Genomic DNA, 26,889 nt, shown 5'->3' on the forward strand with positions numbered 1-26,889 from the left:
CGCGGGCGTTTCCGAGGAAGGGGAGCGAGCGTCCCCAGAGCCCGGCGCGCGGGCCACTGTCCCCTGCGGGAGGGGCTTCGGCTCCTGCGTACGTGTTGGTTGGGGTGGTCTGGGGGGGCTGCCACGTGTCCTACCCGGTACCTGTGTGCATCCCCAGGTCATAGGGCCTTGCTCGTGTCCCGCCCTTAACCCAGCCCCCTGCCCTGGGGGCTGCCTGGCCTCGGGGACCTGGCCTCGGGCTCCAGACCCTGGGGCGGGGCCCACCTCCTGGGGTCTTGACAGTGGCCCCCAGCCACGCCGGAAGATCCCTCCGAAAGGACAGACGCTAATTGAGTTATTAAATGTCGAGGCAATCAAGCAGCTCCTTTTTTAATAGCCCAAGATCCACATTTAGACAAAAACAGATCCGAGTTCCTGGTAAAGGCGTTTCTTCTCATCCTGTCACAAGTGACAGGAACGGAGGGAAACAGACTGAGGGAGCGCAGGGGAGGGGAAGACCGAGGGGAGGGCGGCGCGCGGCGGGGGAGGGGAGAGGGGAGAGCCGGGCTGGGGAGGGAGAGATGACGGAGGAGATGGGGGAGGGGAGAGCGCGGGGCGGGGGGAGGGGGACAGTCGGGGGTAGGGAGAGGAGGGGGTGTCTGACGAAGATCCGCACCGGGGTACGGGCACTCGAGCGGCTTCTAATTAAAGCCCCGCGCGGAGCCCTCGGGGACCGGCCTGACGTCGGCGGGCGCGGGCATAAGAAGCGGCCGCGGTCGGAGCGCAGCCCAGGCAGCCGCGCGTCCAGCGCTCCGAGCGGCGGAGCCACCGCGTCTCCATCCCCGCGCGTCCTGTGCGCTCCGCACGCCGGGTCGCCGCGGGCCATGGAGTAGCGGGGCGCGCGGCGGCTCCGGGACGCGGGGACAGACGCCGGGACAGACGCCGAAGGACGCCCGCGGCGCCGGAACACGGGGACAGGTAAGCTGGCCGCGCTCCGTCGCGCAGGTGGCCCCGCAGGCGGCGCCGGGCAGGTGTGGGCCGGGGTCTGTCCCCTCCCCGAGGGCGGGGGGGGGGCTCTAAAATCTGGCACAGCGCGCGGCTGGCGCGAGGGTCCCGGGGCGCGGGGGGCGTTTTGGGGGGACACCCGGCCGGGAGGAGGCGGCGACCACCACACAAAGGCAAACTTGAGTGCGGCCGCTCGGGCGGGGCGCGCGGCCCCCACTCCCCGGAGAGCGCAACGCCGGGGGTCGAGAGGAAAGAGGGGCCCGGGCAGGACCCTCCCCGCGTCCCCCGGCCGCCCCGGACCCGAGGGTGCGCGCCTGGCCCGCGGCGGAGTGGACGCGGCCGCGCCGCGGGGCTCGCGAGGTTGAGAAAGTTGTGGCGGTGGCGTGCGCCGCGGAGTGCGGGCGGGCGCGCGGCCCTCGGAAAGTTGGGAGGCCGGCGCGGAGGCGGGCCGGGCCGGGGGAGGCGCGCAGCGGGGCGGCGGCGCCCGAGGCCCGGCTCTCGGCTGCGCCGCGGCGGGGCCTGCGCGGGCCCCGGGGACACCGCGCCCCAGCCTCCGCCGCCGGCCCCTGGTCTGCGCGCGGGGGCGGGGGGCCGCGGGCTCCGCCGGAGGGGCCTCCCCCGCGCCCCGCCACCGCCCGCGGACTTTCTCCCCGGTCTCCCCCGCACGCAGCCCCTCCAGCGAGCCGAGCTCCCTCCGGCCGAGCGAGCGCAGGATGCGCGGGCCCGGGCGCCCCCTCCTCCTGGGGCTGCTGCTGGTGCTGGGGGCGGCGGGGCCCGGGGTCGCCGAGCCCCGGGAGGCGGCCGACGGACAGACCGTGCTGCGGCTCATCGTGGAGATCCTCCAGGAGCTCAAGAAGTACCACTCGGGCGAGTCCAAGAGGCTGCAACTCCCGGGCCCGCACGACTACGCTCTGGGCCGCAGGGAGGTCCCGGACTACCCGGTTTATCCTGAGGAGCAGCGAGTGGGTGAGTGTCCTGGCGACGGGCTCGCGGACGGAGGGACCTGCGGGCGAGGCTTCTCGGGGCGTGTGCGCTGGAGAGGGAACCCCCGCGCGTCTGAGTACCTGTCAGGTCTCAGCAGAACCTGAACTCGCGTTTGCTTGGAAACAGAACCGACTTTGAGAAAGCAGATGTGTTTTAATAAGATAAAACCGTTTCGAGTGCTTGGAAAAAACTAGGATTTTTTTTTTTTTTTTGAGAAAAAAATAGGTGGTGGGTACAGGCTGATGCCTGGCGTGTAACTGTCCCTACCCCACTTGCAAGACACGTGAGCTGTTACCTAGGTCGGGAGCTTTGGCACAGAACTGTCATCTGGTATTTAGGAAATGGAAATATTTTCAGCAAAGCACTTTCAGCCCAGACAGAAATGTTTCGGAGCCACCCCCTCCCCTCACCCTCTCTGCCAACGGCAGAGCCTTCCCAGAGTGGGTGCCCCGTGGGAAATTTCCAGAGAAAGCGTGCAAGCTTTTAATGCTTTCCTGACACAATTAGGTCAAATGTGATAAGGTCAATTTCATACAGACTGACATTCGGGAGCGTCCTAGGAAATGTTGCCTCCTCAGATGAGCAGTGTTCGAGGTAGAACAAAGTGTGACCACACGCAGTCACCGCTCAAGTTACCACCCAGAACGAGTGTGTGAGAAATGCTTACAGGTGACTGCGAGGAAGAAAAACCACGCCCAGAAGCAGAAAGAATGAGAGCCTTGCTAGCTCCCAAGCAAAAACCGAGCGCTGTCTTTCTCTGGGCAGTCTACGGTAATCTCACAAGCCAGTTAAATGTCTCTTTCCATGCATTTACACCAGCCTTCCTAACAGGTGGTTTTGAAGGCATTTAATCCTTTTTCTAAGTATATACCTAGAAAAAGAGTCTTATGACAATTTTGTTTGTTTGAAGGATTGGGAACTTTAAGAGCTTGTGGTATTTGATTACCAAGCTGTCCAAAATGAAAACGCCTAAACGCGATTTATAAATCAGGAGCTATCAACCACACACACCCGACACACACCTCTTCACCCTGATCTAACTTCATGGTCACTGTCCTCATACTAGTGGCAGAGATAAGACAATATTGAAGCTTTGTGAATAGCTAATACTTTATCTGAAGAAATTGGGATCTGATTACAAGTCTTCACATTGGGTCAGGTACAGCGATTGGAGGCTTCGAAGTGTTTTACACAGTCCAGTGTGACTGGTTAATGAGGTTTCTGAGAACCGTCTTCAACACGGAGAGCACATGAAAAAATGCTTGTTTCAAGCAATGCGGTAACTAGCCTCTTTCCCTCAAACAGAAATTGTTCCTCGAGACCTGAGGATGAAGGACAAGTTCCTCAAACATCTTACAGGTAAGCGTCACTCCTTCGCCTGTGCCCAGGTTCTGGCACCCTCAAGGCCTCACACTCTGCTGCTTCCACGTTCCAGGTCCTCTGTACTTCAGTCCAAAGTGCAGCAAACACTTTCACAGACTTTACCACAACACCAGAGACTGCACCATCCCTGCATGTAAGTGACGGCTTCCTGACTGCTTGGGAAGACCAGCGCGGGTCCATGTGTCTCTCGTGCCCCCTGCCCCTCCTTCTAAATCTGCTCTTTGCCAATATATGTTCCCTCCTAACTATGGGGTTAAGGGTTAGGGGGACCAGCCCGTAGAGGAAGGTGGCTGCGTTCTGCTAGTGCCGAAGGGGAAATCACTCACGTTCACTGGAAATGATCAACTCTTGGAGCGGGCTCAACTCTTCCACTCCCATTCTCGTTTGGCTTATGAACCGGCATGATGTCCGTGTTTGTGTCTAGGACAAGCAGACGTTAAGAATGAGCCGCTGCCTGGGCTCCAGCGCAGGGGAAGGCTCTGCGGTAGCCCGGAGGACAGGCTGCTCTTCGCCAGCCCCGGGGTGCAGGGCTCCGCTCTCTGTCCAGCACCCAGCTGTAGCTTTCTGGGTGTTGATGTGTAACAAAGTGTATTTTGTTCCCCCAAAGAGGGTTGCTAGTGCTCCTCACAAAACACGTAATGATGACAAGTGACTTACTGGCTACAGTGACACCAGCTAGAGACCCGAGCCCGTTTCTCCTGGAGGGGCTACACCTTCCGTTTCGCGAGAGACTCCCAGGAGGAAGGTGAGGCAGACGCCACAGATGTCTCACCAGCTGCTTTCAGAGACTACCCTGAGTGTCCAGACCAGACTTCCCTGCCCTGCCTTCAAAAAATGAGAAGTAAAAAAATAAGGCACTTTCTATGAAGTGGAAGATTTCTGCTCAGGCAGGAAGGTTGCCCCAAACCATCGGTGTTGCCGTGTGGCGCTCCTTGTCTGGGCGCACCGCCTTCCGCAGGGAGCTGGGGTGCTCGGCCTTCAGGCCCTCAGAGCTGCACAGGGTTCAGCCACGGCCAACAGCACGCACGTCCCACGGAGCTCGGATGGATTCCTCAGCACGGCCTCGGTCCCTCTCCCGTCCGTGCCCTGCCCTAACCCTAACCCTAACCCCACTTCCTTCTGACATGGAATCATCTTCTGCTGGAGACTTCACTATTCCAGGGGCCAAAAAACCTTCTCATTTTGATTGTTTAAATGTGTCTACACTTTTAAATACCATCTTACAATATAGGAGCAGAGATTCAAAATCTGAAAGTGGTCTCTGGGGGTCATTACTTCTAATCTTTTCATATATGGTTGAGGAAACGGACAACACGCTTCGGCTCCCTGTGCCCCAACACACAGACCCACACTCGACTGTGCCAACCCTCCCCCAGGACACCGTGAGCGCCCACACTCACTGCCTCCTTTTGCTCAGAGTGACTCACCCACACGCCACCCAGATCTCTGCTCACCCGTTACGAGGCGGCCACCAGGGCCCATCACAGCTCCCCTCAGGCCCCTCAGAGGCATGGAAGGCCGCAGGTGTGTGCACTGGGGGAGTGGATACTTACACTTTCCCATAGGGAGGTAGAGAGCCGAAGCTGGACCCCTTCTGTGTTGCTTTAGGCTGTATGGGAGAAAACTGGAATCCTGGGAGGTCAGGACGGGAAGGAGCCAGAGCCTTCTCACTGAAAGCATGGTCCCAAAGGCAGCTCTTGGGAAGAGCAGAACTTTGAAGTCTCCCCGGGCTGCACCTGGACAAGATCCCGATTGTTAGAGCTGGAGATATGCCGGGTTGGGGTGGGGTGGGGGGGCTTGGTGGTCACCTTCATGGTCTCTGGATGTGCTTTACCTTGAACTCACATGACACGGCCTCCGCTGTACTCTATCGAGGAAAGCCGCATTCTAAAACATTTGGTGCAACCAGGGAGAGGGAAAAAATCCCAGGAATCCAGATGACCCCGTCTCCAGCGGTCAGGCCACTCCCCCTCTGAACACAAACCATTATGTTGTGTAAATACCAGGAAGTAGCGGCTTGTCCGACATACTGTGCGAATTCATTGCTATCAGTTTACACTTTCATTCAGAATCTCAGCTAAGAGCATGAATTCTTCCATTTTTAAGTAGGATTCTGAGACGCTTGAGAAGTAAACATCAGTAATTTATCAGTTGCTGTAGCTTTCCACAGAACTTCAAACTGAGGAAACTCCTTTGTGGCCGTGATCACCGAACCCCGTTTTCCCTGAGGAGCGCCTCTGGGGCGGTGGAACAGGAAATTAGGTGACATATCCAGGAAAACCCATGTGTGCTCCGAAATGAGCACTGTTTGCTCTTGCCGTCCAACCTGGGTCTTTCTGCTCTGTTACTTGTTGACCCACTTTCTTTACATTTTTATGCAGAGGGTTTTGTGTACGATCAACCCGAGCAGGGTCCCAGTCTGCAGGAGCCCTGAAAGTTAAGTCCCATGGGGCGGGGGAGACGGTCTAGGGAGCAAAACCAGAGTCAACTGGATGAGCGCGAGGGGCCGCCGGGCAAGGAAAACGGGCGCAAGGAGACCCTGCAGCCGCCCCTCCCCGCCCAGCAGCCAGTCCCATCACTGATCTCCTGCCAGGGGACCCGACAGGCCCTCAAGTAGCGTCAATGATTCAGTCAACAACTTAGAACCCATGATTTCAGATGACCGTCCGCGGCTCACTCCCAGGGAATTCAGAGTATTTAAAGAAATCAATGTCTTTAGCAGTTGATATAAAAATACTTCAGGGGTTGTTGATGTCACTGACAAGGGTCCACGATTTATGTTCCCTACAGACTATAAAAGATGTGCCCGGCTTCTTACGCGGCTGGCTGTCAGTCCAATGTGCATGGAGGGCTAAGGTAAGCTGACCGCAGCCTCGCGGGGACACACACCATGGACCCAAATCCCGTTGGGACATGAAAAATTCATGGGAGTTCAGAAATACTCCTTTGCCTTAAGTAGGCTTCCTTGGAGTAAGGTCGACCTGACACGCATGTGGGCCGTCAGTAAAAGGCACCCCGCCAGCCTCTGCACGGTGCCCCCTGCGGCGGCTGCGAGTGACTCCCGGGAGCGCTGGGCGGGCAGAGCACGCTCGCTGGAAGCGCATCCCCTGCGCGACTAATTTCAGCACATGACTTCATGCATAACGAGGACACAGCTGAAATCCTGCCTGTTCACTTTTGGGCTTTCATTCACTCACACTCATAAGTGAGTACATGACTAACCACACCCGTGCAACCTTCCAGACAGATCTGGCAAATGTGTGAGTTGGAATCTATCGTTATGCCGGAAGCTCATAAGGAACAGCCAAGAATAGCTCTTCTCGCTCTGTTTCTATCAGTTACTTTCCCACAGCCTCCAGCGGTAAAATATAAAAGCATATTGAGTTTAGGAACTAAATTTTCAGCCTCGGCCTCTTGAGCGCTGATGCGCACCAATGACCAGCCGTGCTGCCGGCTGGCCGGTTTCTCCTCCTGACACAAATGCGTGGACTTCAGGCACGAAACGGTCACTTCATAATCTCACACTGACGATGTGTCTGGTGTGCGCAGGGCACTGTGAGAGGCCACGTTTACCCCCACAGACAAGACCCGCTTCTGGTCCTTGGTGGCCGTTCCCGGGAAACCTACGGGCTGTCCGGAAACGTGAGCAGAGGGGACGTGATACCACGCAGGCCGTGGCTACCCCATCCGCCTCGTGTGCGTGGGCGCGGGAGTCGTGTTCTTTCCACACAGACACGCTCACTGTGGGAAAACCTGTGCCCATAAAGGTCTGGACAGTGCCCAGGGGGCTGAGCCAAATCCCGGCCGCCGTCTGGGCACACAGGCACAGCCAGTGCCGTTGCCAGCACCGTCTTCTCCCCGTCCAAGTCCCACCGCTAAGGACAGAAGCGTGTGGTTTAGTGCAGGACCGTGAGGCTGGATCCCTGCAGGTTCACAGAAGCATCCACGGCCTCGTCACGTGGGGGAGGTAAAAGCATGGCTTTTCACGCCAGAGCTGAGAAGTGCCGGGCACTACCTTGACCTCCACCTTCACCTCCCATCCGAGTCCTGTGTGGATTCTCTCACTGCCTACAAGGCACACAGAAGACCTCTTTCTAGAGCAAGGGCCGGATTCTCTTAAGTGTCTGAAGGTGACATGCTAGGGGAGATGGGAATGTTCTTTTTCCTAAGCCCGCCTTCCTAGTGAGAGCACGGTTTCCAGAGATGAACCAGGCATATCCTCGGAAAAGAACGTCCATCTGCTTACAGGAGGGAAGACCAATGTTCTGTGGTCCCTTCCGAAGCAACTCCTCTCTTGTTAACGGTCTCCAGCCAAAGAAACACTAGATTCCCAGCTTCTCCCCCAGACACACACACTCGGGACCTCTCGCAGGCACCGCTTTATTGCCTAGACCTGCAGCTCAGTTAAGTTCAAAGGCTCAGGTAAGTTAGAAATGGAATTCTGAGTAACAAGTAGCCAGTTCAGTCCACAAAATGCAGCTTAAGTCCAGTGACCCCGGAGCTCACCAGGGTTTCTAATTTTAACGAACAGTGTACCAGTGGTTCGGGCGTACTGCATGGGGTGCTAGAGGAAAGGGTTCATTCTTGGTGTTTAGTTTTGCAAATGCTCGTGCAGACGGAGGCATAAGGGCCACTGAGTGGTTTCTCAGGACTGCCAGACTGTCCGTCGCTGTGGCCCGAATCAGAGGACCCACCAACACACGTCAGGACTGCGGGCTGCTCCTCAGACTTGAGGAGGAACCGAGTAGTGACCGTTCGGTTGCCCCAGTGACGGTTTTCATTCCTTCAGCACAGCAGGGGTGTCCCAATGGTAGAACTTGGTCATTCCCACAGTAAGACAGACGACACTTTGGAACAGAGAGAAATACACATGCAGACTGTGATCGCTTGTGTTTTCAGACACATGATGTTATATCCTTTGACGCACAGGTCTTCTAGAATCGATAAGAAAGTGTGGAGTTCTACGAGACCAAATGTGTTTTTTAGCAGTGAGCAGAGCTGCGGAGGACCGAGAGCCCACGGACCATGAGAAGTGCCTTGGAGACCAACAGGGAGCAGAACCTGCTGCCTTCACGAACATGACCCCTGTGAACAAGAGATTTATTTTTGCAGACAGACTCTTCCATAGTCCCTTTAACTTGAGTTTTATAAGTTGTCGACACGGTTGGCAGATGCGTACTCAGTATATCAGCGTCCCTGACGGTAACACCTGCCGTCCGTGCTGCTGGGAGAAGCGAGGGCTCCGCATCCAATGCGTAGTGCCATATCCGACAGACAAAGCTATTTCATCCTCCTCAGTAGGTGAAATCTCAAAGAGTATTTCTTTAGAAACATAAACAGAATCTGAAACTATATTTTCATACAGCATTTGGTATGATTTAATATTTTTGTTACTTTTACAATTAAATTCCCAGAGTATTATTTGGAACTGCATGGAAAACAAAAACAAAAACAAAAACAACCCACAAAAAAACTTGTCGCGTTTTGGAGACAGCTGGAGTGTAAGTCTGTGAACATATCCAGGCTAATTTCATTTGTCCTTTGTATCATAAATGTGAGAGAGTATCCGGATATCTGTGCAATATGTAAATGCTGTAAAGAAAACAATAAACCAAGTGTTTGTGATAACCAAGTCTTCCAAGTGACTCTACTTCTAACAAGCTTACCAGTGGGAATTCATGACTTAACGGCCTATAACGAGATCCTAACACTGGCAGAACGTCATGGGATAGAAAAGCATCAACCCCTTCCCAATGAAAGGGGAAGGCTATGAGTCCTCGGAAGGGACAACTAAATTGGTGTTTTTAAAAGGAGAGCTACTGTGTCATGGCGGACCATGTCGTAAGACAGAGGCCAATACGGGGGTGAATACTTAAATGAGGCTGCCTCTGTATCTTCCTGTGTGACTGCGTGATCAAGAAAAAGCGAAGAGGTAAGACTTCTAAGCAGCTGATTTTGACAGGTGATACATTTTGAACAAATATGACTGCGTTCCATTTACGACAGGTGAATTCAACACTGAGCTTCTCGGCCCACAGGACCTCTCGTCTGGACACAGCTGCACGGCGAAAGCCAACACAACTCCCAGGAGAGGTCTGAGGTCCGTATTTGAGATACAGATGCAAACCGTAAGGAAAACCGATTTCGGGGATTTGTTCATGATCCCGAAGGGACGGACTATGGGGTTACCTTGAGAAGGACTGGGGCAGAGCTAACTCGGCCGTGCTCTTAGTCCTATTTCCTAATTACTTGATCTTTTCCACTCCGTTCTTCACTTTTTAGAACACAGTCACCAATTTCTCAATCCATGTGGCCTCTCACGTTTCCCGCTCGGCTGCAGAGGTTTTCAGGTAGGGCTGTCTTTGGGAAATCCCACAGGGAGCCAGACACACGTCCTGGAGGGGTGCTGACAAAGTCATCATGATCACCCTCCGGGACTTAAAGCCCCCACTCCACCCCCCACACGGGACCCCCAGGTTCTGAGGACAGGCAGCTCCACAACACCCAGAAGCAGCCACCCGGATGGGGCAGCCCTTCCTCCAAAGTCCTACTTCTGAGTAAGGATCCACTTGGGCTCTGGAGGACGGCGGCCCACACTCCTCCCTGGACTCTGGGCCAGCGGCTGGGAATGAGGAGGCAGACGGGGAGCACGGCAAGCTCTCGTTCACCTCCCGGGAAGGCCCAGCCTGGACAGCCAGCTCCAAGGAGGAGACTGCCGCACTCCCCAGACGGTGGGGTCGGCCAAGGATATGTGCATGGCCACACGGGGCTCAAACTTCTTTCACAAAGCAGCAGAAGCAATGGACCTTTGTCCTTTGACTCCCTAACCCTGAAGACAAACATACACACAGAAACTCACAGGTCATCGGAAAGGGACAAGAGAGCCACTGTTTTCCAATTCTTCTTCACATATCAATAAGAAAGCAAGCAGACACCATACTTCGTAGTTGTATTTTTATAATATCCCCAGTTTATTTTTTCTGCCACAGTCTTTTCTGCCATATGGCCATATGAGTTTTAGATCAGTTCTCTCAAAGTGCACAGAGATCACCTATTTGTCTGGACGCACTGATGAGAGAACACTTCCTGTCTCGATATTTAAGCATCCCAATATAAAAGAACTTTTCCCAACCTTTTAACTGTTTTTTCCCACTAAGCTAATCTATATTTGGCATTTGGGTTCCACAGGCTTGAAAAGCAGACATGTTCCTCGAACTGACAGGAAGACAGACCAGCATACAGCTTCCTTCTTTCTGGCTGTACACTTCGAGGGGCAAAACGTCCGAATGCACTCAAGCTGGCGTCCTGATGAGCCGGACCGCGGGCAGGAAAGCTGCGGACTGCCGCACCTAACCGTGCGCACCGGCGAGTCTCGGCTGCGGGGCCGGCCGGTGCAGACAGCGGAGGCCACGGCCCCCATCGGTCGCGCACAACCTCAGCGAAGAGGTGGGGCTCGTGTGCCAGAGGGACGTGGGGTGTCCTCATGCCCTGGTGCCTGTGCTATTCTGTTTGCTCCACCGTTTCTGAAACTGGGACAAAGTGGGAGGCTCAACGGGTCTGAGAACACTTCACGTACCCCATACGCCGTCTGCATGAAACATTTTTATTTATTTGTCTGTCAAACACAGTAACTGATTTCCGTCTACAATGACTTAAGGTAAGCAACTGAGGGTCAAGTGGAGGAGGCATGCGGCCTTCCAGGAGAGCCTGCGGGGCCCAGCGGGGCAGGAGGGAAGCGCGGGCGGGGCCTTAGCGGGCCTTCTCCAGGAAGGCCTTGCAGCACCTCACACACTGCTGGTAGACAGTCTCGAAGTCGGACTCATTCCCCTAAAAGCACAGGGAAGAAGAAAGAACAAAACCCACATAAGCCCACGCCCTGAGGAGAACCTGGATCTGTCGCTGCGGGACACACAGCAAGTCCCCACACTGCCGCTCGCATCGTGCCGACCGGAGGGAGAGGCGTACTTACATAATAGGGGTCTTCGATAATGAGTTGGTTTTGTGGATCATAGCTCCCAAGTAGCTCAATTTTAGCTTTGCAGTTTTTAATTTGATTACTTTTTCTATTCAAGTCTCTGTAAAATTGAAACATGAACTTAGTTTTCTGATCGATGGTTTCAAGTTAAACAGGGACATCTGCTAGGGTTTTATGAAACAGCCGTATCAGAACCCGGCAAGAGTGACCTGATTTACAAAGGAAACCAAACCCCTGCGGACCTGCGTGACCCTCGCACCACAGGTTTCCGAGACCAGCGAGAGGGTCTGTAATGGTGGCATGTTCTCATGCTTTTACCCAAAACACGCATCCCTCAGTCAGAGCAGAACTCTACCCTCTGCGAAGTCAGAGGAGACGATGACATCACAAAGCTCCTCTTCCAGACATTAGACAGAGGCGGCAGCACGGGACTCCGAGAGCCACGTGCAGTGAGGCCCGGAGGGCTGCCCGTCCCGTCCCCAGGCGTCCTGACACTGCATTTGGCGCCAGCCTCCCTGTGCCACCGCGCACCCCTCTAGCCTCTGCCCGAGCGAGCTGCGGGCACAGCTCCTGCCCGCCACCCCGTCCCCTGCACTCGCTCGGCCGTGAGGAGAGCGCCAAGCTCCTGGGCGGCCAAACCTCCGCGGAGCACCTCGGACACATCAGACACTGCTGGTGCGCAGGGAAGGCTGGCCAGGCCTCCGAGCTCCAGGACGCGTCCCCCCGCCACTGGGGCAGACGTGTGGACTCCAGCTGCTCTGCCTGGAGACCCTGCTCGGGACGCCCTCCCACCCTGGAGACCCTGCTAAGAGAGGCCCCTGCTGACAATCCCCGCACGTGAGAAAAGTGAGGACGAGACAAACCAACAACTGAAAAACAAGAACAGAAATATAATAAATAAATATAAATAGAGAAAATGCATGTATTTGGTGACGGTCCTGATTCATAAAAGCAGAAGTGGAGCTGAACACGCCTACAAAGGCAGTTAAAAGCAGAAACAGTTTCTATTCATAAAACGCGTGGAGTCCTGTGAACTAGCACTGGTTCAGCGAGATCCCTGCAGTCACACCGGGGCACGTCCCGGGCCGCCTCTGCACCGGCAGCGTGCGACCAGCCAGCGGGCAGGCAGCCGTCCTGCTTCCCCGCACGGCAGACTACACACGGCCGTGTGACAAAGGCACGCAGGGCCCCGGCCTTCCAACCAGAACCACTTCATACGATCTCTCGGGTCTCACCCGCAACAGCCCGACACCTGCCGCGCACACCGCGTTCGCTGGCTCCTGGCATGACCACATGGTCTCACAGCGTCAGGCAATTCTGGGCTAACGCGAGGAGCCCACGCCAGCCTGCACACGTCAAGGGTGGGCAGAACAACAATTCCTCATCTGTGGGTCCCCACGTCTGGCACTATGCCAGGACACAAAGCTCACTCAAGAAATGCCACCAAGTTCCTTGTCACCCAAATGCACGTTCCCACGCGAGGTGACAGTGAGATGCACAGTAGGCTCTGCCTCACAAAGCCAAGGCTAAAATTCTGCCACACCAATCTGCTCCACGTGTAACGTGACCTCTCGTGCCTCTCTGATAAGATGCGGAACAAGGGTTAAGTGCTTTGGTGTGCTGAGCACCTAATACAGGCCACGGCGCAGTCAGCCCGTTACCGAAGAGCCTGGCCTGTTTGGGTTTGTTTTTATATCCATGAAGGCAAGCAACAATCCAGAGCGTCAAAAGCTTCCCTTTTCGCCCATCCTCCTTTTGGGGGCTGGGGCAGCAGTAACAGGATCCCACGAGAGACAACAGAACACCACAGGCCCAGGAATCACGGCGTCGCTCTCCTGTACAACCAACCCCAGCTTCCACGAAGCTGCTCACAGCCCGGCCGGTCCCCGGGCCGCACCGGCTCACCGGGCTCCCCCTCCCCTGAAAGCGTGTCTACTGCTGGGAGACAGTGCTCAGCGCCTCGCTGGTGTCTTACTACTCTAAACATATAATTCTGCATGTTGTGACCATCACTACTTTTAAAACTCCAAGATAATAAAAAAGTCATTTTGACAACAAACAACTGGCCTACTACTGAACTGGAAGTTGATCAGAAGTACCCTTTAAAAATGTGATTACCTCAGATTGCTTTCATCCATACACAGTATATAATCGAATGTGGCAAAGTCTTCCTTGGTAACCTAAAATTAAATAGAAGTAAAAAACACAGTGTTTATAACAACCAAACCTAGAGGATCCAAAGCAGTAAACACAAAAAATTTGCTATATGTGAACCTGCTAACTGACTTAAGTTAAATAATTAAGGGTATTTTAAAGTTAAAATAGAGTTAACCTATTTTGTGACACTGTACTGCAAAGAACTTTAATAAGTTCCTTGGAATAACCCTAACAGCGTAATATGTAAACACAAAGTTTATAATCCCCCGCAATTTCTTAGTAACAAAGTTTAATTCACTTAACATACTAAACTGTCCCACGTTTAACCCCCTTCACTGTTTTACCCCATTTTTCATTCTGCAAGAAGGGAACATCCTAGCCCCAGTGACAAACACCCAAAGAGCCGGGTGACTGTCCCTGGAGGCCTCCCCCCAGCACAGGGCAGGCAACACCCGGCACAGCCATGTGAAGAGCTCTGGGGGGGGCAGGAAACGAAAATGTGAGCAGGGTGTTCACAGAAGAGTCCCCGAGAAGGAAACAGGCAAGGGCCTGGACGCGTGCTTCTTCCCTCCCCTGAGCACGCACAGTCTCAACACGACACGGAAGAGAACGCCACTCAGTATTTTTACTGATTCGGTCAATTTTTTGACATCACAGTTCATCAACATAAGCCCACTAAAATGTTAAGTAGGGAAATTACTTGATGATTTCTGCCTTCATAAACACTGGCAGAATTAGAAAGAAAGGAACACAGACACGCCACATAATGAACGTAGAAATAATTTCTAACAATGTAATTTTCAGTAATAACCTTCCCCACTTAAAATATCATCTAAAATATAGGAGTGCCAGGAAACTACAAAGAAGATATTGAAACTTTTTTTTTTTAAAGATTTTATTTATTTGTCTGACAGAGAGAGACGCAGCTAGAGAAGGAACACAAGCAGGAGCGCCTGGGTGACTCAGTGGGTTAAGCCTCTGCCTTCAGCTCAGGTCGTGATTCCCAGGGTCCTGGGGTCGAGCCCTGCATCGGGCTCTCTGCTCGGCGGGGAGCCTGTTTCCCTTCCTCTCTCTCTGTCTGCTGCTCTGCCTACTTGTGATCTCTGTCAAATAAATAATAATTTAAAAATAAAGAAATTAAATATATAAAGAAAGAAGGAATAAAGAAGGAACACAAGCAGGGGGAGTGGAAGAGAGGGGGAAGCAGGCTTCCTGCTGAGCAGAGAGCCTGATGCGGGGCTGGATCCCGGGACCCGGAGATCACCTGAGCTGACGGCTCAGGCTTAACAGCTGAGCCCCCCAGGCGCCCCGGAACCCTTTTTTTTAAATGAGTACTTTAAAAATTTTTCAATTTAACAGAGTACTGATACTATTTGTAATGATCAGTATAGCAAACGAAAGTAACTATACTCATTGTTCTGCTAAAAATTTAACTGTGGCTCTTAACTTACACTTGCAGGAGTTCTCAGTGAAGCACGTCCAAGTGCTGAGGACTGTATTTTGTTAACACTCCCAAGGCACTAGCTTATTTCAACATCTATTACAATACTATAAGCTATTTCCCCAGTTTATGAGAAACGTGCTAGGATTAACACTGTTTTTAATTTTAGAATTACTGCAATTACGGATCAAAAGACAGCCTTAGAACTGATAGCTACCTATAAAAACCATACATGATCTTTAGATATTAAAATGATTGAGAGGGGCACCTGGGAGGCTCAGTGGGTCAAAGCCTCTGCCTTCGGCTCAGGTCATGATCCCAGAGTCCTGGGATCGAGCCCCACATCGGGCTCTCTGCTCAGCAGGGAGCCTGCTTCCTCCTCTCTCTGCCTGCCTCTCTGCCTACGTGTGATCTCTCTCTGTCAAATAGATAAATAAAATCTTTAAAAAATATATTAAAAAATAAAGGTTCCTTGCAATACAGAGTAGGAAAAGAAAAATAGCTGTCAACTTTTATTACTCTGTTCCAGTCCACTGGTCAGCCTGACATTTTGAATGGATCCTTTACTCATGAATAATTTTGACCTCCTGGATACTTGGAGAATTTGAGGGCAGTGATTCTCAAAGAGGGGGCAGTTGGCAATGTCTGGAGACATCTCTGGTTGCTATGCTGGGGAGCAAAGGGGTGCTCCGCACCCAGCGGGAAGAGACAAGGGATGCTGCCAAACATTGCACAGGGCCCGGGACAGCCCCACAACAGAGCACCACCAGATGCAGGGTCAGCGGTGCCAAGGCCAAGCGCCTGCTCCAGAAGCCTGGGCACAGGGCCACTGCTGGAAAAGAGAAGCTCCAGGGACCAGGTAGCAACCCCAAAGGCCGGAGAAGCAGGACATAAGGGCTGGAAGGACAGAGAGCCCGGCACTCACAAGCTTTCTTCTCAAACCATTTGCCAAGTTCTGGAACTACTCAGGGCAAAACCAAGAGGCCACGGGGAGGCTGCAGCAAGCCCGGGAGGGAGGGGGAGGAGCCCTGCTGACGGCACGCGGGGCCGCGGGGCGATTCCCATGCAGGGGTCCTGGAAGACCCCGCCCAGGAGGGGAACAGTCCAGCACCACGGACACCCCCAGAGCCAGGACCAGCAGGCGGAAAGGAGGGAAAATGGAGAAGACAGCATCAGAGGGTTATGTCCAGACTACAGCGAAGTTATCTCTGAAGAGAGAGCGAAGGAAAATACAAAAAGAAAACAACACAGACTTTTCCAAAACCGACGGAAACTATCAGGGTGCAAATTCAGGATGCATACTTGGGCTTCCCACAGTAAAACTGCTGGGAAAAGACAAGAAAAAGAATCCAAAAGAAAAACGTAAAAACAGCAGAGAAAGTAAGGGCAATTTCAAGGAACAGCAGCAACTGATTCAATGACCCCTGCACAGCCATTAAAGCAGAAATACTGTCAGCGATTGACCAACTTCTTAAGAGAACAGAGAAAGAGGGAAATTTCTGACTGGTTTAATGAGGCCAACGCCTGACAGGTACGACAGCGGGTGTGCGTCCAGCAGAGCTGCACACAGGTGTACCCGCCACGGCTCTCAGCCCAAACAAGCAGCAGCCCAGTGTCCACCGGGTGAGGCACGGTGCGCCCGCGGCGGCCGGACTGGAGCAAGGTACTGAGAGCAGCTTCAGAGCAGGGGCTCCAAGACAGGCCACGGAGACTCTCAGAGGAAAACCAACAGAAAGAGTCACACACAAGGATTCCAAGGCCACACACTAAAAAGGCAGAAAGAAACTGAGTAGTGACCTCTGGAGAGGAGGGAGCGTGACTGGTCCCAAGAACCCACTGATGACACGTGCAGGTGTCAAAGGTTTGTGGACAAGAAGGACAGTGTAACACAGTGAACGCCTCCACAGAACTAACTGGCTGCAATCAGACACCCAAAACCCCTGACGCACCCTAAACATATTTTGTTTATCAAACCCAGGCTCAAGTAGTATTAGGAAAATTAAAATTAGGAAATTTTAAGAAATGTAACAGAATAGTTCCCTTATAAATTCTGACAACTGCTAAAGAGAAAGCCTGCATGGGCCCTTGTGGGGGCTCAGTTAGTTAAGTGTCTGCCTTCAGCTCAGGTCATGATCTCAGGGTCCTGGGATCGAGCCCCACATGGGGGGCGGGGGGGGGGTCCCTGCTCAGTGGGGAGCCTGCTTCCTCCTCTCTCTCTGCTTACCTGTGTGTGATCTCTCTGTCAAATAAAATCTTTTAAGAAAATATGATACTAATTTACAAAACATACTACCAGTTTTTTTTTTTTTTTTAAGATTTTATTTATTTATTTGACAGAGAGAGAGATCACAAGTAGCCAGAGAGGCAGGCAGAGAGAGAGAGCGGAGAAGGCTTCTGGCGAGCAGACAGCCCGATGCAGGGCTCGATCCCAGGACCCTGAGATCATGACCTGAGCTGAAGGCAGAGGCTTTAACCCACTGAGCCACCCAGGCACCCCACCTTACCAGTGCTTTGAAAATAAAAAAAAAAAAAAAAAAGAACAAGAAATTTTTCGTAAAAGGAACAGGGAAAAAGAAACAGATTGTGTGGGAATATTCTAAAACCAACAACTACAACTGATCTCTAAAAATGAGAAGTTTCTAGCTAAAGACATGTGTATTTAAAATATTTCATTTTTACCCAAATTATGTACTTCTGTACAAAAAACAATCTGATCCTAAAAACAGAAAACATGGAGGTGTAACTGAAATCTGAAATCATGAACTCCTGAGAATGAGTTCGCGTTCTCTAAGACAGAGGAAGTAGAACGGACAAGGTGTGCAGCTCCTGGAGATGAGGACACGTGACCTACAAAATGTGCACTATTCTGGCCAATGAAGATTCGATGCTGGAACAGGTCTGGCCTCAAGGCAGCTAACTTAGTGAACATACAGAGTCATCTGACAGCCAGAAATGAGAAGTTCACAGATTCCAGAGTAAATTTATCTAAGCCAAAATAGCATGTGTCACTAGCTTCTGAGACTTTGTTAACGCATCAGAAGTGTTTCGGTGGCACTTTTGTGAACTTCCTGGCTCACACCTATATATGTTTTTATTAAAACAAACATAAGCCTATGGTCAAATCCCAGTTTTATGCCTCTGAAGCTGGGTGACGTTTGATAATTTACACATCTTCCCTCCAGAACAGTTCCTCCGTGTGCAAAACAGGGTCGCCAACGACTCCCTTCCCTAGCAAGGCAATGGAGGACAGACTGAGACGATCAGAAACAGAAGCTCAACGCTCAGCGGCAGAGCAGCGGGAGATTTCGGTGAAGACACGGTCGGAGGTAACGACGACCCGTCTCTGTCCCTCCTCCACAAAGTTCTCGTGCGAACACTAAAACTACACTGTAGCTCGCACGCCGCCAGCCGTACCTCCGACCAGGTACGTATCTGACAACTGACTTCCAAGGCAGCCGGCGGCGTCTCCGCGTCAAGGCCTCTCATCCCTGGACACAGCCTGTTGCTTCTGATACCGACCCGCAGCCTTGCTTGGTCCTTAGACCTGCATATTTTGTGAGGCTGGACACAAAAGAAGTTAAAAGACTCTAACTTCTAACTCTAACTCTTTTTAAATGTTTCTGGAAGATTTATCTGAGAGAGTGGGCGAGTGAGAGAAGAGGCAGAGGACGAGAAAGAGGGAGAGAAGCCGAGCCTGCTCAGTGGGGAGTCTGACGTGGGGCTCGACCTCATGGCCTTAAGATCACGACCTGAGCTGCAATCAAGAGCTGGACGCTTCCCTGGGCTACCGGGCGCCCCGGCCGGGATTTGTAAACATCCAGCGGAGTGTCCACAAAGTCGTGAGAGTGATAAACGTAACCCTCCTCGCATGACGGCCCACGAAGCACCCTGTGTCAGAAACGAAGCCCATCTCTTCAGCAGCCGGTCCCCGCGGTGATGGAAGGGGCCAGAGCAGGCAGCGGCACGGGCGGCACACTCTGAGCAATGGCGCTCTGCGGGCCTGCCCTGAACTCTGGTGTCCCATGGAGGCTGCGGTGGCACAACCCTCACGCTCCCCGCGGCCGCTGCGTGTGAATCTTGGAACCATGCCGCCCACTGGGCGCTCACCAGATCCAGGCAGCTACTCAGGTAAGTTAACATGTGAACTTTAGTCCCTCCGCCCCACGGGCCGCACTGCGAGTACAGTGGAGCCAACTAGCGGCTTCCACACTGAATGGAGCAGACCCAGCACACCTGCCTCATCCCACAATGTTCCTCTGCACAGCACGTCAGAATCCCACAGCCCAGAAGTCCCACTGCCGGCCTGCAGGACGAGCATCGCTAGTGGGACCAGGATACCCTGGGCTCCTACGTCACCTGACAGTTGAGACACACTTATTCTAGCAACAAACTTGCACCATAAGCAGACTAGTTACCAGGGCTTAAATGTTTCAGTCACAGACAGAAATGAAAAAAGAAGACTGTAACTCAGATCTCTAGGCGCTAGGCAGGGCTCTCACCAGGATCACTCATGTGACTATAAACGCATTTTAGCCTTTCTCTTTCCACCCTCTTGGGGCCTAGGGAGGCCTGCCGGGAGCCGCACTCCTAAAACGCCGAGTGTGTCCGGAAGGCTGTGGTCCGAGGCCATTTTTGCTGGCGGTAAGTGGGGTCTCCAGAACTAGAGGGAGCACACAACTCTTCTTAAAAACGGAAGGTGTTTATGCTCAAGATGAAACTGAATTCTAGACGGCAAGAGATGTGCTTCTGTGCACAAGGCAAACAACAGCACAGTGACTCCGGGCAGCAAGCCAAACAAAGCCACAGTAATCGGGGAAAAGTGACCGGAGCTCAAGGAAACAGTGGCTCCCATCAAACTGGCCCAGAATCCGTGTGAGGCTGAACCCCCAAGGATTTAAGCTTAATGAAAATAAACAAAGGTGTCGATTTGTTCTCTTGTATTGTTTAAAAAATAAATAGATAAAATAAAAATAAGTCAATTCCCAGATCATGCCCACCTTTCAGAACTGTGAAACCAGCGATGAAACAAAATGGGGAACCCGTGGCTACATCAACGAACCCAGAATAAACACTCGTTAGCACGTCAGTGTGGTTAAGCTCACAAGTTCTCAAATTAGGGGACTCCAGGATTAGAAAGTAAATGAGATCTCTTCTACCTGTCTTGCCTTATGGGCCGTGTTAATGCCATGATTTCTGAGGCAGCTCAGAGTTCTTGGATCTGGTGACCGGCCCGCGTTCCAGTCAGAAACAGCGCCGCTGTCAATGACCCACTGCAACACAGAACACACACGGGTAGCTTCAAGTTCCCGCACGGTACCTGCCGGGCAGTGTGACTCATGGGGATGCCATGCTTCTTCATGCAACTCTGCCCTCGGTAATCGGGAGGGTTTCCTATTTCGTACGTGGACGTCGCTGCACTGTCTATCCTCCACTGCAGGAGAAAAGAAGAATTTTTTTCGCAATTTCCTGCCACAAAGGCAGTCGGCTTGGCCTCTTTAATATGGAGAATGGTACTTACATGATCTGAAAGCTTTTGGTCAGTGACAAGTTTTCTGAACACTGCTTCCGCAATGGGCGACCGACAGATGTTACCTTGAAAAGAGGGGAAGGCAGAGTGGGCGTCAGGGCTGACGCTAGGGCAGAATCCAGCAACCACGTCACCCACGCGACACACAACAAATGCACCTCCCTAAGGGGAGCGGGTCAGCTTCCCACCAGTGCGTGCACAGCAGGACCTCCAGAAACCGCTGACCAAACCCCCGCCCTGTGACTCGACACCCGCTGCCCATGCATTCAAAGTACGAAAAACCAAGAGGTAAAAAAATCAATTACAACTGCAATCACTGTTTTTTAGGTTGCTCTCAGTGACCCAGAAGTAACTCATGAAATCAATGAAGTGGGTTGCAATGAGCCTATTTTAAAATGAAATACAACAGGGTTAAAATATGTATTTTCAAGTAAGTTACACGTAACGATTAATACTGTTTCATAAAATACACACACACACACACACACTTCAGGATGCAGTCTGTTGGGTCGTCGGCCGGCTGTATTAAGGGTGCTGCCCTCCAGGTCACCAAGTCTGCCCAGAACTTTCGACATCAGCTACAATTTCAGGGAATCCCCAGGACCACCCTCACTTCGGAGCAGCAAGCTACGGATCCGTGCGTCCCCACACATTCAATAATTCTCTAGAAGAACATATAAAACTCAGGAAAATGCTAGACTTAGGATTATAGTTTTATCATAACAAAGAGATTCAAAGCAGATAGGGCAGATTCTGGAAGCGTTTTGAACCTGAAGCTCTTTGGTCCTCAGACACATGTCACCCTCGTCATCCAACAGGGACAGTACTCAGGGTACTGTGATCCAGGAGGCTCCCCAGAGCCCCAGTGCCAAGGGTTCACCGAGCTTCTTTAGGTAGGCGTGAGTGAGGGAATTATGGGTCTGCAGCTGAACTAACTCTCCAGCTCCCCTGTCCCCAGCGTGGGGCTCACAGACCCCACCCTGCCTCACCCTCCACGCATGAACTACAGACAGACCTCCTGGAGTAACCAAACACTCCCATTACCCTAAGGAATCACGCTAAAATCAGAAACAAGGTAATGAGAAAGTTCCTCATCAGAAAAAAAGGGAAGACTGGACCTGATCTCTTAGGGAGAGGATTCTGCTGGACATTTAAGTTAAGGGGTTGTAGGAACAAGCGACAAATGTGCGCTGGTGGGTCTGGGTTACAGGAACCGTAACTGGGCCCAGAACGTGCACTCAGAGGGCCGAGTGGGAAAGGAATGTCCAGCATTCGGCAGGACGGCGCAGAAGCCCAGCACCGGGCAAGGTCTACAGAGACCATAAGGTAGGGACACTGCAGGGCTGGAGAGCCTGGAATCACAGGTGGAGACAGCCTACAGAGGCCAACACAAATAACGCCAGGAATAGACACAAGCTGAGTTAAGAAGACACGGATCACTCTTGACTCACGCTCGAATCTTCGGGCTTGTGATACGCATGTGGAGCCGGATCCCCCGACGGGCTGTGAGACCCAACTGACGCGCTGTTACATGAACCCAACACTCACTCTACTGCTCAACTCTTAAGCTTCCACGTTAGTCTTGGGCCTTATAATGTATCTATAAAGGACCTTTCTTCCCCAGAGACTGTGGTTTCCACAGCAGGGAAGTCTACCAACCACTCAACCACGAAACGGACAGGAATGAATCCCCAACGTCCTCTGTAAGCTCGTTTGTATTGTCAAATTTCTTCCTACCACATTCTGAATTTCGGTTTAGTTTTTAAAATAAGTATTATCATCCCCGCTATGTTAATTACTGAAAGGCTCCAACAGATGTGTAACTCTTTTATCTGTCGCCATACACCCTGGGAATACTTTTATCTGCAACCACTCTGTTCAGTTTAAGACAACGGTTATTATTTTAAAACTCCAGAAAAGGGGCACCTGCGTGGCTCAGGGGGTTAAGCCTCTGCCTTTGGCTCGGGTCATGATCTCAGGGTCCTGGGATCGAGCCCCACATTGGGCTCTCTCCTCGGCGGGGAGCCTGCTTCCCCCTCTCTCTCTGCCTGACTCTGCCTGCTTGTGATTTCTCTCTGTCAAAAAAAAAAAAAAAAAATCTTTAAACTTCAGAATAAACACTTACAATCTCATAAAACTAGTTTCATCCCTTTAAAAATAATTATTAACTGCAAAATAACAGCTTTCCCCACAAAACAAAAACTAGGTTTATTTACTGCCTTAAAGTCAAGGCACATTCACTCAGATAAATATTTTTTCCCAGATAGTTATATTTACAGCAAGATGCATGTTTAAGTAGAGACGGGAAAAAGAATCACTACGATAAAACTTAGAAGTGACACTACTTATGAAATTAGCAGAGTCCTCCTTCCTTGTAACCTGACCTCTTGTTTTCTAAAGTTGGTATCACCAAATTAATGCACTATTTAAAAAGAGAGCTCATAGTAAAACACAGTAATTCAGTTTCCACCTTTGGAAAAGTTCTAAAACCTTAAAATGTCATCTTCAGATTCTTTAGAAAAAAGCTCCAATCTGTTAAGTCTCAGTTTGTTTCTTCCATATCAGGCAGCCTGATATGTACTCAGTACCTGAGCCTCACAAAGGGAAAAAATGAAATGCTCCAAGGGCTGGGGCTGTGTCTCTTACCCCACAAGGTGCAGCACATCTGAAGCACCGATGAGTACCAGTTAACGAGTATCGGGTAACCTGGCAGCACTCACGGTTACCACGTCCTACCGCACTGGCTGTGGCACAAACACCTGTGCCTTCAACAGGTCAGTGCATCTCTACGGCACAAAACCATGGGACGCTTACAACGATCTTGCCAAAATGAGGAGAGCAGCTCTTTCCGGCCACTAGCCCTACCAAGGGAAAACATCGGAAACTCCTCTCTACACTTCAGTGTGAAAAGAGCCCAAATAAATGCTTTGAAGAAATATTTTTTTTTCCATTTCAAAAATACACCATTCTTACTGCTCACTGTGTCTATAGGGTATCATGAGAACAGCACTCATGGACCCCTCAAACCTGCCCAACATAGGACCACTCAGCACTTCCACCCGTGGTTCCCTCTCGGACCCAGCACACACTCCTCTGCACCCTGGCCTCAACCCTGGGGCCTCACCCCTGCTCAGTCTAATCTCAACATAGCAGCTGAACATGTCTTTCGAAGTGCTCCACCTCTGCTCAGTGGCTTCATCCCCCAGTGGTTTATCTCCTTCCGAGTAAGCCCAAGCCCTCATGGGGACTCACCAGACATGTCCTCGACGGGCCCTAGAACAGCATCTGAAAACCATGATCCATGCTCACCACCTCTGTGTACGGCCCACAGAAGCAAAAATGATTCTTACCTTTCAAACAGTTGCAAAAACTTACAAGTAGAATAATATCTTGTGACATGAGAAAATCCCATGGAATTCAACCTGCAGTGTCCACACGTGAAGTCTACCGGGACACAGTCACGCGTTCTTGTTTATGTTTTGTCTAGGTCTGCTTTCGCAAAGCACCAAATATTTACTTTCTAGTTCTTTATATAAGGAGCTCACAGACTCCTGCCCCAGCGTGTTCATTTTTACGTAAGGAACGAGCTTCCCTATGCACCCGGAACACTTCTAGTTATGTATTTATGGCGGCATCGACAAAAGTCACTCAAACTACCTTCGAGTTCAGGTACGAAGAAAGATCTTGCTGAAAAAGCTATTGGGTCTCTAGACCAGGCCATAGCGGTTTCTCTGCCAGTACGAACCGGATCAGCACTCTCATTTCAAAACCGTTCACCCGCTTTCTTCCGAGTCTTGGACACTTTTCCAAAGACCCGAGGCTTGCCTTCTCAACTCTCAAGTCTTTACCCAAATGTCACCTTGTAAGCAAGGCCATCCCTGACCGCTCTACTTACAAGTGCGTTCCACTCCCACTCCCTCCCCTGCTCTACTGTTCAAGACACAACACCAGCTTAGTGAGTAACCAAGGGCTCGGCTGTAGGTGACAGATCATGAGCTGTGCAGAGGCAGAACTCCTGTTTGGCTCACTACCCATCCCTAGCACTCAGAAGAGTACCTGGTAATACAGCAGTTCTTAAAAAGAAAAAAAACTGTACGGAAGATAAATACACATTATACACGGTACACATCCCCACTAATAACCACCATGAGCATTATGTCCGCATAACAACAGCACTAAGTAAAATAAACAAGGCAATGACCCCGTCAGACGCACAACATGAACTGAACAGCCACTGAACCAATCTGTTGATCCCGTGAGTCAGTCTTCCATGGAGAGCTTAAAAATCAGTTGATGCCCACTACCAAAGTGAAGCAAGGTGGCCCTTTTCCTTTTTCCCCTGACAAAAATTCAATTCTGCAAATACCTACTTGTCGTCACCAATTGTCTTCAAGCTGGAAATGCAGGAAAATAAGCCACAGTTACTGCCCTCAAAAGGGCTAATCCAGGTGTGATCCCAAGAGGCTATCAATATAGCGAAATTGATATAATGAAAGGTGTCCACAAAGGGTTATAGGTAAACTACTGTGTCCACTCAGAAGATCTGGGAAAAGCAAAGAGCATATCCGGCTCTAACCTTACGGAAAGTCTTCCGAGGAAACGCAATAGGGTTTCCCAGAAACAACCACACGAAGGTGCGTTACGCCCCTGAACCGCGGGGACACAGAAATCACAAGGCACGGGCAGGGAGGGTAGTGGAGAGGAAGCGTAACACTGGGCAGACTCGCGTCCTCTTCTCGAAGGGGCGAGCCCAGAAAGGAAGGGACACTTGGGTGCACGGGAAATGCAGCCTCATCAGAAGACACTGAGGAACGGGACAACTGATGACCCAGACCTTCCTCTCTGGGGGACAGGGCGCGGACACTGAGAAATACAACCCCGCGGCGCGACGCAAAGGAAGAATCCCGAACCCGAAGGGAAAGTGAGTTCTAATTTGGAAGGCGGGTCCCGTGACACAGACACTGGAGAATCGGGTCTCCCTGGAGGTGGTCCAGACTCCTCGCCGTCCCGGCCGCCGGAGCTCACGCCGTCTGCAGGCGGGGACCGAGAGAACCAGCCAGCGAGCCGGGGCTGCGATGGGTCTGGGGGCACGCGCCGGCCCCGCGGCCTTGGTCCACTCGAGGAAGGAGAAACAGGGTGCTCGGCGGGTGCAGTGCGAAGGACCCCGGCTTGCGGGGTCGGAGCCGCGGCTGAGGGCGGCGAGGTGAGCAGGCTGCGGTGACGGGGACCCCGCGCGGGCTGCGGTGACGGGGACCCTGCGCGGGCTGCGGTGACGGGGACCCCCCCGGGCTGCGGTGACGGGGACCCTGCGCGGGCTGCGGTGACGGGGACCCCCCAGGCTGCGGTGACGGGGACCCCCCGGGCTGCGGTGACGGGGACCCCCCGGGCTGCGGTGACGGGGACCCCGCGCGGGCTGCGGTGACGGGGACCCCCCGGGCTGCGGTGACGGGGACCCCCCCGGGCTGCGGTGACGGGGACCCCCCGGGCTGCGGTGACGGGGACCCCCGCGGGCTGCGGTGACGGGGACCCCCCCCGGGCTGCGGTGACGGGGACCCTGCGCGGGCTGCGGTGACGGGGACCCCCCGGGCTGCGGTGACGGGGACCCCCCGGGCTGCGGTGACGGGGACCCCCGCGGGCTGCGGTGACGGGGACCCCCCCGGGCTGCGGTGACGGGGACCCTGCGCGGGCTGCGGTGACGGGGACCCCCCCGGGCTGCGGTGACGGGGACCCCCCGGGCTGCGGTGACGGGGACCCCCCCGGGCTGCGGTGACGGGGACCCCCCCGGGCTGCGGTGACGGAGACCCCCGCGGGCTGCGGTGACGGGGACCCGCCCGCACAGGACTGCGCCGGTGAGGGGCACCGGCCCGGACGGGGCCAGCGGGTGAGAGGACCCCGTCCGCAAACGGGCATTGGAGGGAGAAGCTCGCCGGCGCGGAGAGCCGCCGGCAGGTGCGCGGGGCGGGGAGAGCCGGGGCGCTCCATCCCACCCTCCGGTTTCCCCGTCCCAGGCCTCCTCCCGATCACCGTCCCTGGCCCAGCGGCGCAGCCCAAGACCCATGGGACGCGGCCCGAGCGTCTGGGGAAGCCGGAGCGGGGCTGGGCCAGCGCGGTCTCACCCAGACACACGAACAGCACCGACTTGGGCACCGGCTCAGCCATCTTCCCGCGCGCACACCCGGGCGCCCACGGAGCGCGTCGGCACGTTCCCTGCGCGACGCATGCGCACCCCCAGCGACCAGCCCCGCGCGCCTGCGCAGTACGGCCTCCGCGCTTCCTCGGGGCGCGCGTCCGGGCCTTGCGCCTGCGCAGTAGTGAGACTGGGGGGACCGAGGTCCTCAGGAGGACCCAAGGCGCGCCCCGGGAAAAGGGGCGGTGTAGGGGCGGGGCAAAGGGTAGGAGGTGGGAGGAGGGGTCTTGGGGAGAGGGAGGGTCTTCGAG

General features: G+C 53.2%; 3 protein-coding genes across 8 annotated transcripts; 1 reads left to right on the plus strand and 2 right to left on the minus strand.

The window, feature by feature from the left end:
* Positions 1 to 609: 609 nt before the first annotated feature.
* ALKAL2 (ALK and LTK ligand 2) lies at positions 610 to 8,989 on the plus strand. The gene is made up of 6 exons (XM_032353486.1): positions 610 to 957; positions 1,655 to 1,950; positions 3,274 to 3,327; positions 3,404 to 3,484; positions 6,142 to 6,207; positions 8,281 to 8,989. Exons 2-5 carry the CDS (start codon positions 1,698 to 1,700, stop codon positions 6,204 to 6,206), a joined length of 453 nt encoding a protein of 150 aa, XP_032209377.1. The 5' UTR covers positions 610 to 957; positions 1,655 to 1,697; the 3' UTR covers position 6,207; positions 8,281 to 8,989.
* A 1,302-nt stretch (positions 8,990 to 10,291) lies between these two features.
* On the minus strand, positions 10,292 to 26,696 carry ACP1 (acid phosphatase 1). 5 transcript variants are annotated; one of them, XM_032353484.1, is made up of 6 exons: positions 26,568 to 26,696; positions 20,443 to 20,516; positions 20,081 to 20,194; positions 13,445 to 13,506; positions 11,321 to 11,426; positions 10,292 to 11,178 (listed from the first exon to the last, which is right to left on the minus strand). In XM_032353484.1, the coding sequence occupies exons 1-6, from the start codon at positions 26,608 to 26,610 to the stop codon at positions 11,101 to 11,103; spliced, it is 477 nt and encodes a 158-aa protein (XP_032209375.1). In that variant the 5' UTR covers positions 26,611 to 26,696; the 3' UTR covers positions 10,292 to 11,100. The 5 variants fall into 5 exon arrangements, with proteins under 5 accessions (XP_032209375.1, XP_032209374.1, XP_032209373.1 ...); XM_032353483.1 differs by lacking the exon at positions 20,081 to 20,194 and adding an exon at positions 20,242 to 20,355; XM_032353482.1 differs by lacking the exon at positions 26,568 to 26,696 and adding an exon at positions 20,757 to 22,404.
* LOC116596263 (translation initiation factor IF-2-like) lies at positions 23,406 to 26,561 on the minus strand. Of its 2 annotated transcripts, XM_032353478.1 has the most exons (3): positions 26,055 to 26,561; positions 25,831 to 26,005; positions 23,406 to 25,757 (listed from the first exon to the last, which is right to left on the minus strand). In XM_032353478.1, exons 1-3 carry the CDS (start codon positions 26,507 to 26,509, stop codon positions 25,473 to 25,475), a joined length of 915 nt encoding a protein of 304 aa, XP_032209369.1. In that variant the 5' UTR covers positions 26,510 to 26,561; the 3' UTR covers positions 23,406 to 25,472. The 2 variants fall into 2 exon arrangements, with proteins under 2 accessions (XP_032209369.1, XP_032209368.1); XM_032353477.1 differs by lacking the exon at positions 25,831 to 26,005.
* Positions 26,697 to 26,889: the final 193 nt, after the last annotated feature.

This window comes from Mustela erminea, chromosome 7 (genome assembly GCF_009829155.1).
Source record: "Mustela erminea isolate mMusErm1 chromosome 7, mMusErm1.Pri, whole genome shotgun sequence".
NCBI classification, from domain to species: Eukaryota; Metazoa; Chordata; class Mammalia; order Carnivora; family Mustelidae; genus Mustela; species Mustela erminea.

Coding starts and splice junctions, on each gene's coding strand:
- ACP1 (XM_032353482.1), bottom strand. CDS start 20,808: ATGAGTTACTTCTGGGTCACTGAGAGCAACCTAAAAAACAGTGATTGC. Junction 13,507..20,080: donor CGGCCCATAAGGCAAGACAG/GTAGAAGAGATC, acceptor ATTTAATTTTAG/GTTACCAAGGAAGACTTTGC. Junction 11,427..13,444: donor ATGGATGAAAGCAATCTGAG/GTAATCACATTT, acceptor TCAATTTTACAG/AGACTTGAATAGAAAAAGTA.
- ALKAL2 (XM_032353486.1), top strand. CDS start 1,698: ATGCGCGGGCCCGGGCGCCCCCTCCTCCTGGGGCTGCTGCTGGTGCTG. Junction 1,951..3,273: donor TCCTGAGGAGCAGCGAGTGG/GTGAGTGTCCTG, acceptor TCCCTCAAACAG/AAATTGTTCCTCGAGACCTG. Junction 3,485..6,141: donor AGACTGCACCATCCCTGCAT/GTAAGTGACGGC, acceptor TGTTCCCTACAG/ACTATAAAAGATGTGCCCGG.
- LOC116596263 (XM_032353477.1), bottom strand. CDS start 26,509: ATGGGTCTTGGGCTGCGCCGCTGGGCCAGGGACGGTGATCGGGAGGAG. Junction 25,758..26,054: donor CCGTCACCGCAGCCCGGGGG/GTCCCCGTCACC, acceptor CAGCCCGCGCAG/GGTCCCCGTCACCGCAGCCC.